Source organism: Furipterus horrens, unplaced genomic scaffold (genome assembly GCF_987537825.1).
Source record: "Furipterus horrens unplaced genomic scaffold, mFurHor1.1.pri manual_scaffold_5, whole genome shotgun sequence".
Taxonomy (NCBI): domain Eukaryota; kingdom Metazoa; phylum Chordata; class Mammalia; order Chiroptera; family Furipteridae; genus Furipterus; species Furipterus horrens.
In genome coordinates this window covers 178585864-178601090 of record NW_028327175.1, presented here as the reverse complement: position 1 = coordinate 178601090, position 15227 = coordinate 178585864, and the positions used below count along the sequence as shown (strand labels likewise).

The 15227-nt window shown below is 44.7% G+C and overlaps 1 protein-coding gene across 2 annotated transcripts in view; it reads left to right on the top strand.

Moving 5' to 3' along the window:
• Positions 1-14940, top strand: part of DRGX (dorsal root ganglia homeobox) — a 28913-nt gene extending 13973 nt beyond the window's left edge. For both annotated transcript variants that reach the window (XM_090279519.1, XM_090279518.1), the window contains exon 6: positions 14675-14940. In XM_090279519.1, the coding sequence (XP_090135645.1) occupies positions 14675-14940 (266 nt within the window). The remainder of the gene's footprint in view (positions 1-14674) is intronic.
• The last annotated feature ends 287 nt before the right edge of the window (positions 14941-15227 follow it).

Genomic DNA, 15227 nt, shown 5'->3' with positions numbered 1-15227 from the left:
GAATCGCCTACTGGAGACAGAGCAAGATAATTGAAAACTAGGCACTTTGGGGGGTTTCCTCCCTTAATTATCCTTTAATTATCAAGCAGCTGATTAGCACAGTGGCTTCAAGCAGGGACTCTGTGTGGCCTGCCTGTGTGAATTCTCATTCTTCATTCTCTCGTAATGTAAGTCTTGAGAAGTACGGGAACGCTCTACCTCTGCATCCTCTTCTATAAAATGGAGATCCTAGGTCTGGATTCATAGAAGTAAATGAAGAGCATGAGTTAGAACATCCGAGGCCCTTAGTGTGTAGCACATGAGAGTTCCTCAATAAACTATCATTTTTATTAACCAGATTCCTCCATTCTCATTTCCAAGTTTCTAGGTCCCACGCAGGCGTAAAGGACTTGATGAAATGTCTTTTTCTCCCAGACTTCTCCCATTTCTCTGGACTTTATTGCAGCTGACATTCATCTGTTCCTTATAGCTCCCACTGTTCCAATTTTTGGCAGTGATGAGGGTTCCTTCCTGTCCCTGGCAGGATTCCCTCATCAGGTACGCAGTCCTTCCCTGGGGCTTTGCAGGCTGCCATGTGCTTCGCCCTCTGGCCTGGGCAGAGAGGACTCATCCCAGCTAGGCATGCAGTTAGTATGTTCCATGATTTGGCATGCCTTGGAAACTCAAATAAAGAGGCAGCAGGATCCTACCCCACACAGGGAAGGTTTGCATAACAATAGTGGATGTCCAGACAAAAAGCGACACAAAGAATTTTTCTGCGCTGTCTTAATGGCCAGCCTTGTGTTCACCATTCATTAATACAGAAGAGGTTATTAATGGCCAAGGGACGTGCTTGGTTTATTCAGGGGAAGTGCTGGCCACAGGATGGGCAGTGTGTTGGGGGTGGGAAAGCCAGAGTCAGTGGAGGCCTGCTTCCTGGTACACTTAGCCTGGCTGCCTCTAACCTGTGATTCCAAGAGCTGGGTGTGAGGTGGACACTAATTATAGCTGCTAGGGGAGAGCTTTCATTGCTCAGTCCATGCTCAAACCCCGAGATATAGCTGCTCTCTGGAGCTGGATGGAGGCATCACCACTGACTTCACCTAAACAGAGCAGGCAGGAGGAAGGGTGGGGCAGCCTGCTGGGCAAGGTGGGGCTGTGGGGGCACTCAGTCAGCTTCCTGGAGTTAGGCCTTAGGTAAGAGAACAGCAGCAGAACAAGGGAATGAGGTCTGACTCCTTCTTATCCTCCCCTCTCCATCCCACCCCTGGGGAGGTGAGGTGGCTCCAGCTGTCCCAAATAAGGACTGGGCTGAGAAGAACCTCGAGGCAGACAGGATGCACCTGGAATTCTGGCTGTACCTGTCCTCTATGGCTGAGCTGGGTCAATCTAGGCCTTGGAGACTGTGAGGACTTAGGCAGAGGCTGTGTGAGGCACCTCTTTTGGTGCTGGCATGCAGTGAGTGCTCAGTGGATGCTAGCTAGCAATTGAAGAGGTAGTCTTGGGCCTGTATTGTGTGTGTGAAGACAGGAGAGGTGAGGGGCAGGGTGTGCACTGCTGAGACAGGGTCTGGCCATGTCCTTCCTGAAAGCAAGGCCCCATAGGTAGCCAAGAACATGCCCTCCCTGTTCCACATTCCCTTGGCCCTTGGACTTCCAGGCCAGGGTGAACTGCCTGGGTTCTGAGACTGCAAGGGCTTTATTGGCCAATAAACATTTACCCACCAAGATGAGACTCAGAGTCAGAAACAACTTCTTCCTCCTCTGAGCCATCTGAAAGCATTTCACATGCCTCCATTCCTTTTTCATCACTTTTCCCTTAGTGCTGTGATTTTTTAAAAAAATCACAATTTTTAAAAACAAAAATTGCTTTATTGTGAAATATAATAATAATCAGAAACATTTCACAGAACACGCATTAAAAGGTCAAGACTGAACAATGGTGTTTTTGAAAGCCTGCTTAGGAGGTTGGCAAAGCTATACCAATATTTCCATAAAAGTCAGCAAAGGATTTCATTTACAGGGAGGAAAGTGATGGGAGTAGAAAGGGGCAAAAGGACTAAGGGATTTTGGGGGTGCAAAGTCCCTGAGGGTGGTTACACAGGTGCTTAAAATTTTTTTATTCATTAATCATTAAAACTTTATATATATATATGTATATATATATATATACACACATATATATAATATACATATAATTGGAATCATACCATATGTATGTTTCATGTCTGTTCTCTTTGGCTTGGCATATGTTTGTGAGATTAATCTATATAATGAGGTTTAGTTGTAGATTCTTTATGATAGTCTACTTATAATATCAGATCATCTCTAAATAAAGACAGTTTGTCTCTACCTTTCCAACTTATTTTTTAAATTCTTGTCTGACTATGCCAGCCAGAACCTTCAGTACAGTATTGAATGGAAGTGGTGGTAACAGTCTCTTTGCTTTATTCTATTTTTATAAAAACTTTATTGAGATGTAATCCACATAACATACAATTAATCCATTAAAGTGTATAACTCAATGATTTTCAGTATACTTAATGAATTGTGCAATGAGCACTATGATCAACTTTAGAACATTTTCATTATCCCATACCTATTAGCAGTCACTCTTCATTTCCCTCAATCCCCCTGGCCTCGGCAACCACTAATCTTTATGTCTCTATAGATTGTGGACATCTTGCAGTTGCTCTTGTGGACATTTCATATGAATGGAATCATACAATATGTGGTCTTCGTGACCAATCCTTGCCTTAGTCTTGATCTCATGGGAAAATTTGCAGGGTTTCACAATTGTGTTTGCTGTCTTTTTTTTTTTCTTTCTTTTTTTAGATACCTTGTATCAACTAAAAATATTTTCTTCTTGCCTTCGCTTTTTAAGAGTTTATGTTTAGTTATTATTTTAAAAAATGATGAATATGAATGTATGTTGAATTTCATCAAATACTTTTCTGCTGCTATTGACATGATCACATATTTTTTTCCCTCAATATATTAATACAGTAAATTACACTGATAAATTTTTAAATGTAAAACCAACTGTGCATTCCTGAAATAAACCCAAATTTGATGTGACAAGTTATCTTTTTTATAGATAGTTGAATTTGGTTTGCTAATATTTTCTTTAGAGTTTTTGCATCTATGATCATGAGGAGATTGGCTTGTGATTTTTTTTTCCAAAAAAATCTCCATTCCAGCTTCAGTATTGTTTTAATTTACCCTAAAACTTATATAATAAGAGCAGTAGCAGAGCTGCCTAGCTGCTCTGATATGAGGACTGGCTGGGCTCAGCCTGGCAGTGCTGTTATTGCTTTGCCTGGGTTTCCTGGGGTTGCAGTCAGATGGCAGCTGGGGCTGGTCTGTGTAAGAAGGGATCGCCTCTGTGTCTGGTGTCTGGTGCCTGGACAGGGATGCTGGGAGGCTGTGAGCTCTCTCTCCCTATGAAAGCCTGTAGGAAGGGTTTGGATGGTGGCTGGGATCCAACGGTATAAGAGCAGAGATGCCAGGGCTTCTTAAGGCCTACTCTCAGAACAATATCGCTTCACTGCTTTCTAGTGATTAAAGCCAGCCGCAAAGCCAGTCCAGATTCAAGTGAAGTGGACTGCATCTATGTGAATACTGGGGTAGGGGGTGAGGGGATGGTTCATTGAAGGCCCTCTTTGGAGACTAACTGGCACAGATATCAAGGATATTCTGGCCTCATGACATGAATAGGGGCACTTGTATTTGTACCTACCTTGCTTCCCAATCTTAACTCTAAGCACTTTCAATGAACTGACATTATCTTAGTCACTTCTAGATCCTTCAAAGTCACTCACTTTTGCCTCTAACAGAGTTTTTTGCAGAGTAAAAGGTAGTGGAGTTGGGTAAAGAAGAAAAGAAGGTCATGCTGGTCTAGGCCTGGAACACAGGCCTCACTTGGGAGACTCCAGTTTATGACCCTGGCCCTGTATTACTGGCTACCTGTTGGACTCCAGAAACTACTGGGACCTCCTGTGCTCCATAGCACCAACTGAGAACCCCACCTTGCCTGACTCTGAGCCAGAGGATGTGTATCTGGTGATAAATTAGACCTATCTTTTCCCTAGGGGCTTACAAGCTGGGGATGAGCTTGGAGAGACAAACAGGGCAACAAAGATTTCCATCTCATGTGACATAGTCATCTGCTCTCATAGAGGCCAACAAGGACATGCAAACTCTGGAGAATGAGGAAGGCTTTCCAGAGGAGATACTTGAGTTGGGCTTGAAGGAAGTATAGGACTTGTTCAGTGGGCATGAGCACTGTAGGAAGAGAGGACAGAATGAGCAAAGGCACTGAGACTGGTAGGGCTGGTATGTTATAGAAAGGCTGCTGGAACCGTGGTCCTGAGAGAGGAGGATTGTGTGACTTTGAGGTGAGCCCAGGCTCTGGAGTCTCCATATCTGTGAAATGAGGACCAGTAGGACCATCCCCAACAGTGCCTATGACTGATAGAGTGTGTATCTGTGCCTGGCACATCCAAGTGTCCAGTGGGTGCTGGCGATTATTGTTATGATTATGGTGATGATTAAGTTAAGGTTTACAAGGCAAGTGGATGGGTCAGCTCTAGCCCCCTCCATGCCTAGCTCATGTCAGGAAGAGCTGTAAGGAATCTCCTTGAGTCTGTTAACACTGCTTTTTTCAGGATTCAGTAAGGGGAAACTGAGGCCCAGAGAAAGGAATAAGACTGACCAAGTCACACAGTATGTCTTTCAGAGGTAGAACAAGTCAGGGGCCCAGGTGTCCTGCCCTCTAGCTCCCATACTCTGTATTGATTCTGTTCCTTTTACAGGCACCTGCTGTCATTCTCTGGCTTTAAAAACTGCAACTCACTTTCCAGAAGCCATTTCCTATGGGTGCTGATGGCTTTGCCCTTTCTGCTAATCAGTGGGGACCTTGAGTGCAGGGGGCTGAGCAGAGGTTTCTGGCCTGGGCCCAGAGGCAGCAGGAGGAGCCACCTGCCCATCTGAGTTCTGGCTGCTGCTGGCAGGAGTGGGCAGTGCTAACTGGCATTGGATTGCCCAGGACTTGTGTTTCTGCTGCTCCTCTGGCTGCACCAGATTCTTGGGTCTGGGTCCTGTCATTATTTGTTTGCCCCTCCAGAGACCTCCAGGCTGAAATGGGAGCCTGGCACTGGTCCTCGGACTATACTACAGCAAAAGGAATGGTTGGTAAACCCAATCCTACCAAGGAGTATTTGCTGAGTGAATGAGCAGATGTTGGGACAGTGGCTGTACAGTGATGCCTAGAATAAAGACAGGGGTGGGATTTAGCATCAATTCCACCAGAATAACCTGCCAAATTAACCTGAGGAGTTTGGCATTAAGCAGATTGGGTAAATGGCAACTTTGGGGAACTAAAATATGCCAACTTGGTCAGGAAAGATAGCCTCTCCTTCTCTTTCTCCCTTCCCTAAATATTCAAGTGTTTACTCTGTACCAAATGGGACATTTTAATTCTGGGATCAGGAATGTGGGGTGAGGATGGGCAAAGACCATTCACAGCAAGTTTGGGAAGTGCGGTGGGCACAAAAATGAACAACTCATGGTAAAAGTGCAATAAAAACCATCAAATTGAGACAGGAAAATGTACTTCATGAGTTCCATGGTAGAAGATCTATGGACGTAAATTTGACCTTGTTGTGAGTTTGATTATTGATGAGCACACTTAGCTACAGCATCTAAAAATCTGTGCTTAAATATCATAGGCAATTGTACCAACATCCCCATTAAAATACTCCCTGTGAGTCATAAAACATATTTTATGACGCACAAAATATTTATTTGTTTTACTATAAAACAAAAGCAATAAGCTATAGAATTTGTGTTAAACATTTCATAAACCCACACACCCATTTTCTTGTTCAATTCTGTACCCTTTGTCTGAAAATCCAACTGGAAATCAGCGTGGGAGAGGTCTACCTGTAACCAAAATTACAGCTCACTTGCCTCTAGGATGAAAACGTGCCATCGCAGAGACGAGACAGAACTAACTTAATTTTTTTCTGTCAGTCTCTGTAGTCGATCAATTAAACTTCCAAGGAGATCAAATATTTCAGACTGTATTTATTACATTAAGTATTTATGTTCAGGCCAAGCCTTTAAAGCATGATGTCATATAGAAATATAGGCTGATTAGATCAATTCAGCAGAATTTACTGTAACTTATTGGAAATCTGATTGTGTGTTTTAATCTAGTGCCCAGGAGGTATTATGTTCTCCAAACAAAACAATTTTCAGGCTGCATTTAGTGGCCAGATGTGTCTCTCACAGACTTTGGTGATGGCATGTTGGTGTATTCGTGTGGTAGACTGAAGCTGTGGCCTTTCAGAGGCACCCCATGCAAACAGACTCACTGACTTTGAATGCCACAGAATGGAAAATGGACTAAACGTTCCTGGTGGATTTTCCATGGAGTGCCTGTCAATAACTCTAGTGTAGACTGAGGCTATTAGCAGTCACGGCATCTCAGCAGTGTGCTGAGATCATCTTTATTCTTTAGTGACTTCAGTGGCACTCTCTTTTATTCCCACCATCTGCATGAAAGGAGATGGGGAATCCTGAGTCATAAGAAGGAGACCCTTTTAAAGAAATGTTTAGAAAAAGTGGAAAAGACAATGAAACACAAATAAAAACATAAGTGTCATTCATAACTTAATACTCAGAATCAACCACTGTAAATATTTGGTTTTGGTGCATTTGCTTTCTCCCCATTTACAGGTATACAGCTCTAATAAATTTATGTATTTCATAACTTACTTAGAAATTTTAAAATTTAAAATTAAAAAGTTTAAATTTATAAATATTTTCTATCTCTAAATAAGTTTATAGATGTATGTATACACCTGTGATCCCATATGGATATGATACATGACTATACATATACATATTCACATATATATACCATGTGTGTATATGTATTATGTATACATGGGTATGTATGTACACACACACATATATATACTTATACCAAAGGGGATCATATTTACTTACTGTTACTTAACCTGCTTTTTAAACTTAGTATTTTATTATTATATTTTTCATAGCACTATGTGTTGTCCTATAATAGCTTTGATGTGATCTGTTTGAGTGACTGTAACTTGACTGTTAAGTTACTCATAGTTTTTTGTTGCTCTGTGCCACTTCAGGATGACTTCCTTTGTAGCTAATTTAATTTTTATCCCATTCATGATTATAGCTTTTTGACTGCTTTAAAAAAACCCTATAACCCCAAATCTAGAAACCTAGTAATTAAAACATAAAATTTTAAAAATTTGTTTGACTTATTCCTTAAAATTCTATTGGCAGAATAAATTATTCTACTTTTTTGTCAGACAGAAAATCTTCACTAAGGAACCAGTATAGCCATGGAAACATGGGGACTGTGTGTAACACAGTGGGGACGAGCAGGACCGGTGAGGACACACATGGCATAGTCACTGTCTGTGGCAGATTGCACTGCTTATCCTGGGGGGCCTCTGGGGTGGTGCTCAGAACAAGTCCTGTTCTTCAGCTGATTGTTGAAATGAGTTGGTAATTGGAAGAAGCTGTGAATTGTGGCTTAGAATTGCTCTTTAATTTTTATGGAGTTATGGAAATAATAATTGTTTGAGGACGTAGTACCTAGTGCTTTATAGAATTTCTCCTGAAGGCACCTCTCTCAGGTGAGAAAGCCAAACTTGGAAAGGTGGATAAAAGCCCCATGACTGTAATGGTGGAGCCAGTAGTCAAAGTTCAAAGCCCACTTCCTTTGACCTCCGCAGGCTGCACCAGCTTTCAGACCCTGATTTGTCACTCTCATTTTATAGGATTTTGATAATGATGACTTGGTTTTGGGGTTGATCTTTTCTAAAGTGTCTTCATCACCTCCCTGTGATGTAATAAAAAAGGAGTGCTGAGCCTCTCTTTTGCCTGACTCAGCATTGCCCCATCATTGATAGCTGCTGATGTGGTGTGGCTTTCAAGGCCCTTTTAAACATTGTCAGTTGTGTCTCTCCTGCCTTTGCCAGTGTTGACTTCAGGTCATCCTGAGCTGTACTGTGTTGCTAGCATGACCCCAGGTTACTGTGCATTCTGAGTTTTTTGGCCGTCTTATAAACTTTTGTCTATTTTCTCAATATTACCCACCAATATGCCTTCCATTGACAACCACATTGCTTTCTAGTTTGTGGCAGTCTTGTAAGTCAAACAATTTATGTTAGAAGTGCACTTGGAAGAATCTATAAGCACTTGGTAAGGGCCTTGGATGTGCTCTTCACAGGCAAAGTCAGGTGTTTGGGATCTGGTTTTCATTTGGTAACTATTTGTTCATCTGCTTCAGTATCACAGAGAATGAAACTCCATTTTGTTACTTCTGGTTTTCAGTAGTGCGCAGGTTGATGGAGCAGTTTGGGTAAGAAAACAGATAGAGGAATCTGGTGATGCTATTGATACTGTGAAATGATGGAGAAAACAAGAGTTAGTTTTATAAAGACTCTATTTTTGGAAATAATTTTTTGCTTTGTTAAAAATGGTTATAGGGGTTAGAGAGATGCTGTTTATTGGACAATTTATATGTGATTATAGTCATTGAAATTCTGAAAACATATGTTAAAGTTGGGAAAAAAACCCTCAGCTTTGTAAATCACATTGTGTTCTAAAACTATTCCTTTTGTGTTGAAAGGGATTTAAACACTGTCCATATAGTCCATACTGTGCCCAAAGTTTCTATAATGTCATGTCAAGGGGGCTTCAGGGTATTATGACCACAAACTCATCACTCAGAGATTGCCCACTGCATATGAATAGTGTGCTGATGGTAAAGAATAGAAAAGCCCTCTTATTCTTAGTTCCATCCATTGCTTCGATTCCAGTCTTTGTACCTAGAAAGACAGTCTAAAACTGTGGGTCAACTCAGCTAAATTGTTTCAGTTCTTTTCTTTTTCACGCCTCCCTCCCTCCCTCCCTCCCTCCCTTCTTCACTCTCCCTTCTCTCCTCCCCTCTCCATTCCCTCCTCCCCTCTCCCGTCCCTCCCTTTACTCTGATGGTCTGACTGTGACAGAGGAGAAAAGAACTTTATTTTCCTTTTTTCCCCCCTACAGGTTCTGTCTCTGTTAAGGCAACCCACAACCAAATGGTGTCACAGTGAGCTTACTGTGAAGTCCTATTAACCACCTGTTCTATTGCTGAGCCACATCCCCCTCTGTACAGTTGGATCCCTGGGTACAGATCACAGACTTTACAGTTTCCCTTGATAGGTATCATTGCATTAGATTTGTCTCCTTGTTTGCCTTTGATCTTGTCTGTTGTACAGATCACCTCTCTCAGTCTTGCCCCTATCTACATTCCAGGTCTGCACATCTGTGCTCTCATCCAGATAAGGGCAGGGCAAAGAGAAAGTGACTCCCACTGGTTCATTTTCAGCACTCTTTCATGTGACCCTTTAGGTGTTTAGGGGTTCACCTATAAACATTGGCCTCTGTGATGAACACTTGGGCTACTGTACAAACTTGGGGTGTGGATGAGGAAAGAGAGTGATACTTGTGAGGGGCTATATGCCAAAGAATTTCGTTGGCTTAGGTTCATCTCTCAGGGTCTGCTGCCCTGCTGTAGAAATACTCACCCAACAAGCCTTGTGCAGAGACTTGGGACAAAGGGTGGTCCCATGGATATGTATAAACCATGCGATTCTCCCTTAGTCAAAGACATGGCATGTGGAATGGGTTGAGGGTGTGAGGTGGTGTGTTGCTGGGGGGAAGGACTTTAAAGATCTTCACCTGCTAGAGGAGCCATAAAGGAATCTCAACAGCCTTGTATGTTCCTCATTTTTCTAATAACCTTGACATGAACTCTTCTTTTTGGGGGGGGATGGTGCTCAGCTTTATTTTTAAGAATTTATTTTAGTTTAGTTTTAATTGTGGTAAAATACACATAAGATAAAGTTTACCATCTTAATCAGGTCTAAGCGTACAGTACAGAAGTGTTAGATGCATTCCTATTCTTGTGCAACCATCACCACATCCATCTCCAGAACTCTGTCATCTTCCCAGATTGAAACTCTGACCCATTGAACATCAGTTCCCGTTGTCCCTGTTCTCTCACTTCCTGGCAATTGTCATTCTACTTCTGTCTCTGTAAAGTTGCCTTTTCTAGACACTACCTGTACGTGAAATCATAGAGTTTGTCTTTTTCAAACTGGCTTAGTTCATTTAGCATAATGTTCTTGAGGTACATCCATGTTGTAGCATGTGATAATATTTCCCTTTTTAAGGCCTAGTAATACTCTATTGTGTGTATAGCCCTTATAGTCTTTAACCACAATCTCCCAGAGTCATTGTGTTCCTCTGTCCTCAGTTTCCCATCTCTCTAGTGGGGAGGTGGTGGTGGTGCACAGACTCTTCTCTCTCCCACAGCCTCAGTTCTGTGAGTTAATTTATTTCTCTTACCTCTGAATCTGGGTTTTGCAGGCCAGTAGTGTACTTGCTGGTGGCTTTTGTGTGTTTGACCTAGCAGGTGTAGGCTGTGGATTCAGGGGAAGGAGTTTCTGCCTTTTCCAAGTGGCACTTCTTCATCCTGCAGGTGACATATTCATCATAGGGTCACAGACCATTTAACTTCCCCTTGATGCTTACTTACACTGGAACAAGGCCTTGCTGGGGGCAATAATCAGCCTCAGGCAAGCTGAACCAGCCCCTCTTGGGCTGGCCTGAGGACAGTGACCCTTTCCAGGTCCCTGACGTACCATAGCTCCAGTCAAGTTCTCCTGCAACTCTCAGCACGTACACAGCTCAGACTCTCAGCCCCATGCTGACCCTTCTCATATGTGCCGATGGGGTCTAATTTCAGTCTTCTGTCTTTTTAACCTTCATTTAAAATTAAAGTTATGATTCTGAGTTTAAAAGAAGTTCACATTCATTGTAGAAAAATGAAAAAAATTCTAATCTTCTGTATTCCTACTGCCAAGCTGGTTCAACTTCTTCATATTTTGGCCTTGCCACATGTGCACTTCCCTATGGGAGGAAGACTTGGAAGGAAGGCAGCCTCCTCTGGGATGGCCCCCTGGCTCCTGGCACAGGCATTGTTACCAGCAAAGACTGCAACTCCCAACCAGTCATGCCTGGTGTCAGTGTGTGTCTGTGTCTGTGTGAGAGCCACTAGGAGAAATGGAGCAGTCAGGACTGGGGATCTAACCCAGTGCAATTCTCTGTTTCCTCCTCTCGCTGGAAATGTTGTCAGGCTTGAGGCCTGCCAAGGGTGTGGGGTTATGGACGGAGCTTTCTCAGAACTTGCTTTGTAAACTTGGCATTTGTGATTTGTCTTACATTCATCTGCCCATTGGTCAAAACTGAGACAGGAAGTGACAGCTACCTTTCAACCTGTTATACTGCTGGAGAATGGAAAGGCCACCAAGAGGTTCTGATCCAACCTTTGCAATAAACTGCAAACTTGGGCAGTTACTCCTGGGGCACCAATTACCTTACTTAGAGAGGGGTGTGGAGTGATGCCCACCCCTTAGGGCAGCCAAAACGGTGAGAGACAGCAGTGGGTGCTGGTGAAGATGAGACTCCTTTTGCCCAAGCCACCTTGGAAAGGAAGAGAAAGATGCCCAAATATGCTCAAGAAAGGAGGGTGGGAATGACCCAGCTGCTGCCATAACCAGAGCTGCTGAGGCTCACTTCTGAAGGCTGATTCCACAAATGGGCCCTACAAGTGGGCCCTAGGTTCAGGCAACCCTTCCTGCCTCCCCCAAATAGTCCCCAAGGGCCCAGTCTGTTTCAGGCACTTTGCTAGGTGTTGGGGACTGAGTAGTGAATAAGACAGAAAGGTACTTGCCCCTTGGGAGCCTATAGTTTTGAGGTGTGTAGGGGAGGAGACAGAAAAACAAATCAACAAACCATAAGCAATCCATTTACCCTTTGTACCAGTGCTGGGAAGATGTGAGCAGAGGGCTCTAAAAGAGCCTCACCAGGGAGCCCTGAGGATGTGGTCCTCAAATGGAGCCCTGAAGAGACAGGCTTGGGAAGAGTTTCTAGGGTGGAGGTAGGGTCTCTTCACGCACAGGCAGTGCTCAGAGAAGGGGCCAAGGTGGGGAGGAATGTGTCTTCTTTTGAGACAGAGGGAGAAAGTGGTTTAAGGAACAGGCCCTCTGCCTGGTGTGAGGTCCAACTGTGCCACTTATTATTAACCTCAGTCTCCCCATCTGCAGAGCCTCCTTCTGAGAGCTGTTCTGAAGCTCTAGTCCACACAGGTCCCAGGGACGACTCTGCTGTGCCTGAGCTGTGGGCCTCTGCAAGGAGATCTGGCCGGTGGTATCCCAGAGGGAGGAGCAGAGGGCAGTGGTGCCCATCACACAAGGGTTTGAAGGCCACAGGGAGGGATTTGGATGCATTCAACAAAAATGGATTTTGGTCTGAAACACTCTAATTGCAATGCTGCTTTTCCCAAAGTTATTGAGTACTTCCAGAAAGAATCAAGGGGCTAGCGGAGCATGAATGGAGGGCCTGGTTTTGCTGCCCTCTCCTAGGTCTCAGGCCTTAGGTACCGGCACTGGATTCCAACTGTCCTGGGCAGGGCCACAGTGGACCATCCCGCTGTGCGTGGCTCTCCTGCCAGCCTAGGTTGACGGCAGGTAGAGGCTGCTTCAATTCACTTCTCTTGCAGGGACCACACGTGGGGGCCTACCATTTGACCTGTCCAAGGGGCTCATAAAATCTCTTAAATTATGTCATGTTGGCAGCTGAGGACCCACCCCATCTGGATGCTAGTCTGTGTGACTCCAGTCTCCCCACCTGCCCGTGGTGAGCCCTTGGAGCCCACAGGTATCCCTCAAGGGCAGGGGTGGTACTAGCACTGCTGAGCACTGCTCAGTTCTCCCCTCAGGACTTAGGTGGCAGATAGAACCACAGGATTACATGGCCAGACGCTCTGTATTCCTCCCTGCCCCACACACCCTGCAAAAAAAAACAAGAAACTTTTTCTGTTTGTCCTCACCTTGGAAATGGCATCTCCATTCATTCAGATGGTTGGCCCAAACCTAGGCATCATCTGTGATTCCTTCTTTTCCGTTACCCTTCTTGCAGCCCATGAGTAATCTGCGCAGACTCAGACCTTCAGCAAAATCCCAGAATCTGGCCATCTCTCATCACCTTCCCTCCAGCTTGCCTTGGGCCAAGCCACTGTCAGGTCGGACTGCATTATTGCAGTAGCCTCCCCCACTCCCCAGTTGCAGATAAGTTCAAGACTCTCTCTACTCAAACTCATTGAGGCTTCCTCTCACTGTACCCTGCATGGTCTGCAGGCAGTCTGCCCTTGGTGGCCCCTGACCACCAATCTGCCACCCTCCCTTGCTTCGGTCTCTGGTTTTAGTCCCTCTGAACACCCTGCTGCTTCCTGAATAGGTGACTTCTGTCCCCATATCTGTGCTGTTGTACTGCTCTTCTCCCTAGCTGTCTTGCTCTTCTGGATAGTCACATGGCTGTCACAGGTCTGCCAAGCACTGTGCTTTGTTCATGCAAGCGTAATACTTACCACAGCCTGCTTTTTCCTCTCCACTAGAATTACTCTCCATGAGGCTGAGGTCTCACTGCCTTATTTCTGCTCATTAGTCATTAGGGCCAAGAACAGTGCCAGAAGCTCATGGATAGTTGCTGAATAAATGCATGACTTAGGATGACCAGTGAAGAGGTTGGCTCCTCAAACTCAGCATGACAGAGGGCTGTCCTGGCCCTCTTCCTGGAGTGAGAGATTCAAGGCTGGCTGGCAGGCTGGACCAGGCTATTGTTCTGAAGTTCCCTTCCACACATGGGAATTGTGCTAAGTGCTTGCCAAACCAGCTCCTTCAGAGCTTTTCAACCCTCAGTCCACAGCGCCCTTGGGTTCTCATTTAATTATTCAGGATATTCTTGGGCCATAGGAAATACCCAATGGTTCTGTTCATAAAATGGCTAGGCCCAAGAAACTCAATAAGCATTTATATCCCAATAACTTAGTAGCTATTGGAAGAATAATATTTATAAATTAAAATGAAAATAATAAATACCATGACTTTCTATTGGATGTGAGCCTGATGGGCTCTGTGTTGCTTCTGTGAAGTTGGACTCATATTGGAGGACACCACCCTCATTTTATGTTCCATGTGAATTTTTGTGTGGTGCTTTCAAAACAGCAAAATTCAGCTTCACAAAATATATGATGTCCTTGAAAGGCATACAGCATGCACTCATGTTAAAGCTGTGAGCTGCCTCTTAGCAGCTTGTATAGCGTCTGACATATGTGGCTATGTTTCCCTTGGCTTCAAATATTTAAAATCTCACTGTAGTGCCCCTGTGAGTTCTTAGGGTGCTTTATCGCATAGTTTGGGGATTATGAGATTATATCATTAGATCCTCATAATGATCCTGTGAGGTAGGTATCATTTCATTTTACAGAAGTATAAGTTAAGGCTCAGAGAAGCGAAGATATTGGCCTAAGGCCATACAAGGAACCAGGACTGGCCAGGTTTCTCTGATGCTCTGATAATCCCTTGGACTGTCAATAGGATCTCTTGAATTGTACATCTTTGGGGTCCTGAGCATTTGTTACCTCTCCTTTTAGTGTCCAGAACCAAACAGTATCAATTAGCCCTTTGCTCCCACCCCAAGTCCTGAGAGACAGAATACGGACAGCGATGACAGCCTATTGTTTTTCCTCCTTGCAGGGGGCCCACTGTGCTCTTGCTGTGTCCCAGACCCCATGGGGCTGTCTTTCCTCCCCCCCTACGGCTGCCAGAGCAACCGCACGGCCAGCGTGGCTGCCCTTCGCATGAAGGCTCGGGAGCACTCCGAGGCTGTCCTGCAGTCAGCCAACCTCCTGCCGTCCACCAGCAGCAGCCCCAGCCCTATGGCCAAGCCAGCGCACCCCGATGGCAGCCAGGACAAGACCTCTTCTGCCAAGGAACAGAGTGAGGGTGAGAAGAGTGTATGAGGGTCCTGAGGGCCAAGCCCAGCACCCTCCCCCACCTCTGTTTCTCCCAGCCTCAGCCCAATGGAAAACTCAAAAGAGCAAGGAGAAGCCTGCTGCCCCAGAGCCTCCTCTTGGACTCAGGAAGGGAGTGAGACCCACCACTCCCTTGCTGTCTGGAGAGTGCCTCTGGCACCCAACCAGCGGGCCTGTGTTATCCTGCCTTCTTTGGTGATAGGTCCCGATGGTACTGGAGACACCAGGGCAGACGCTGTGGTGAGACCTGTGGGGTTTCCTTCTAGGCCCAGAAG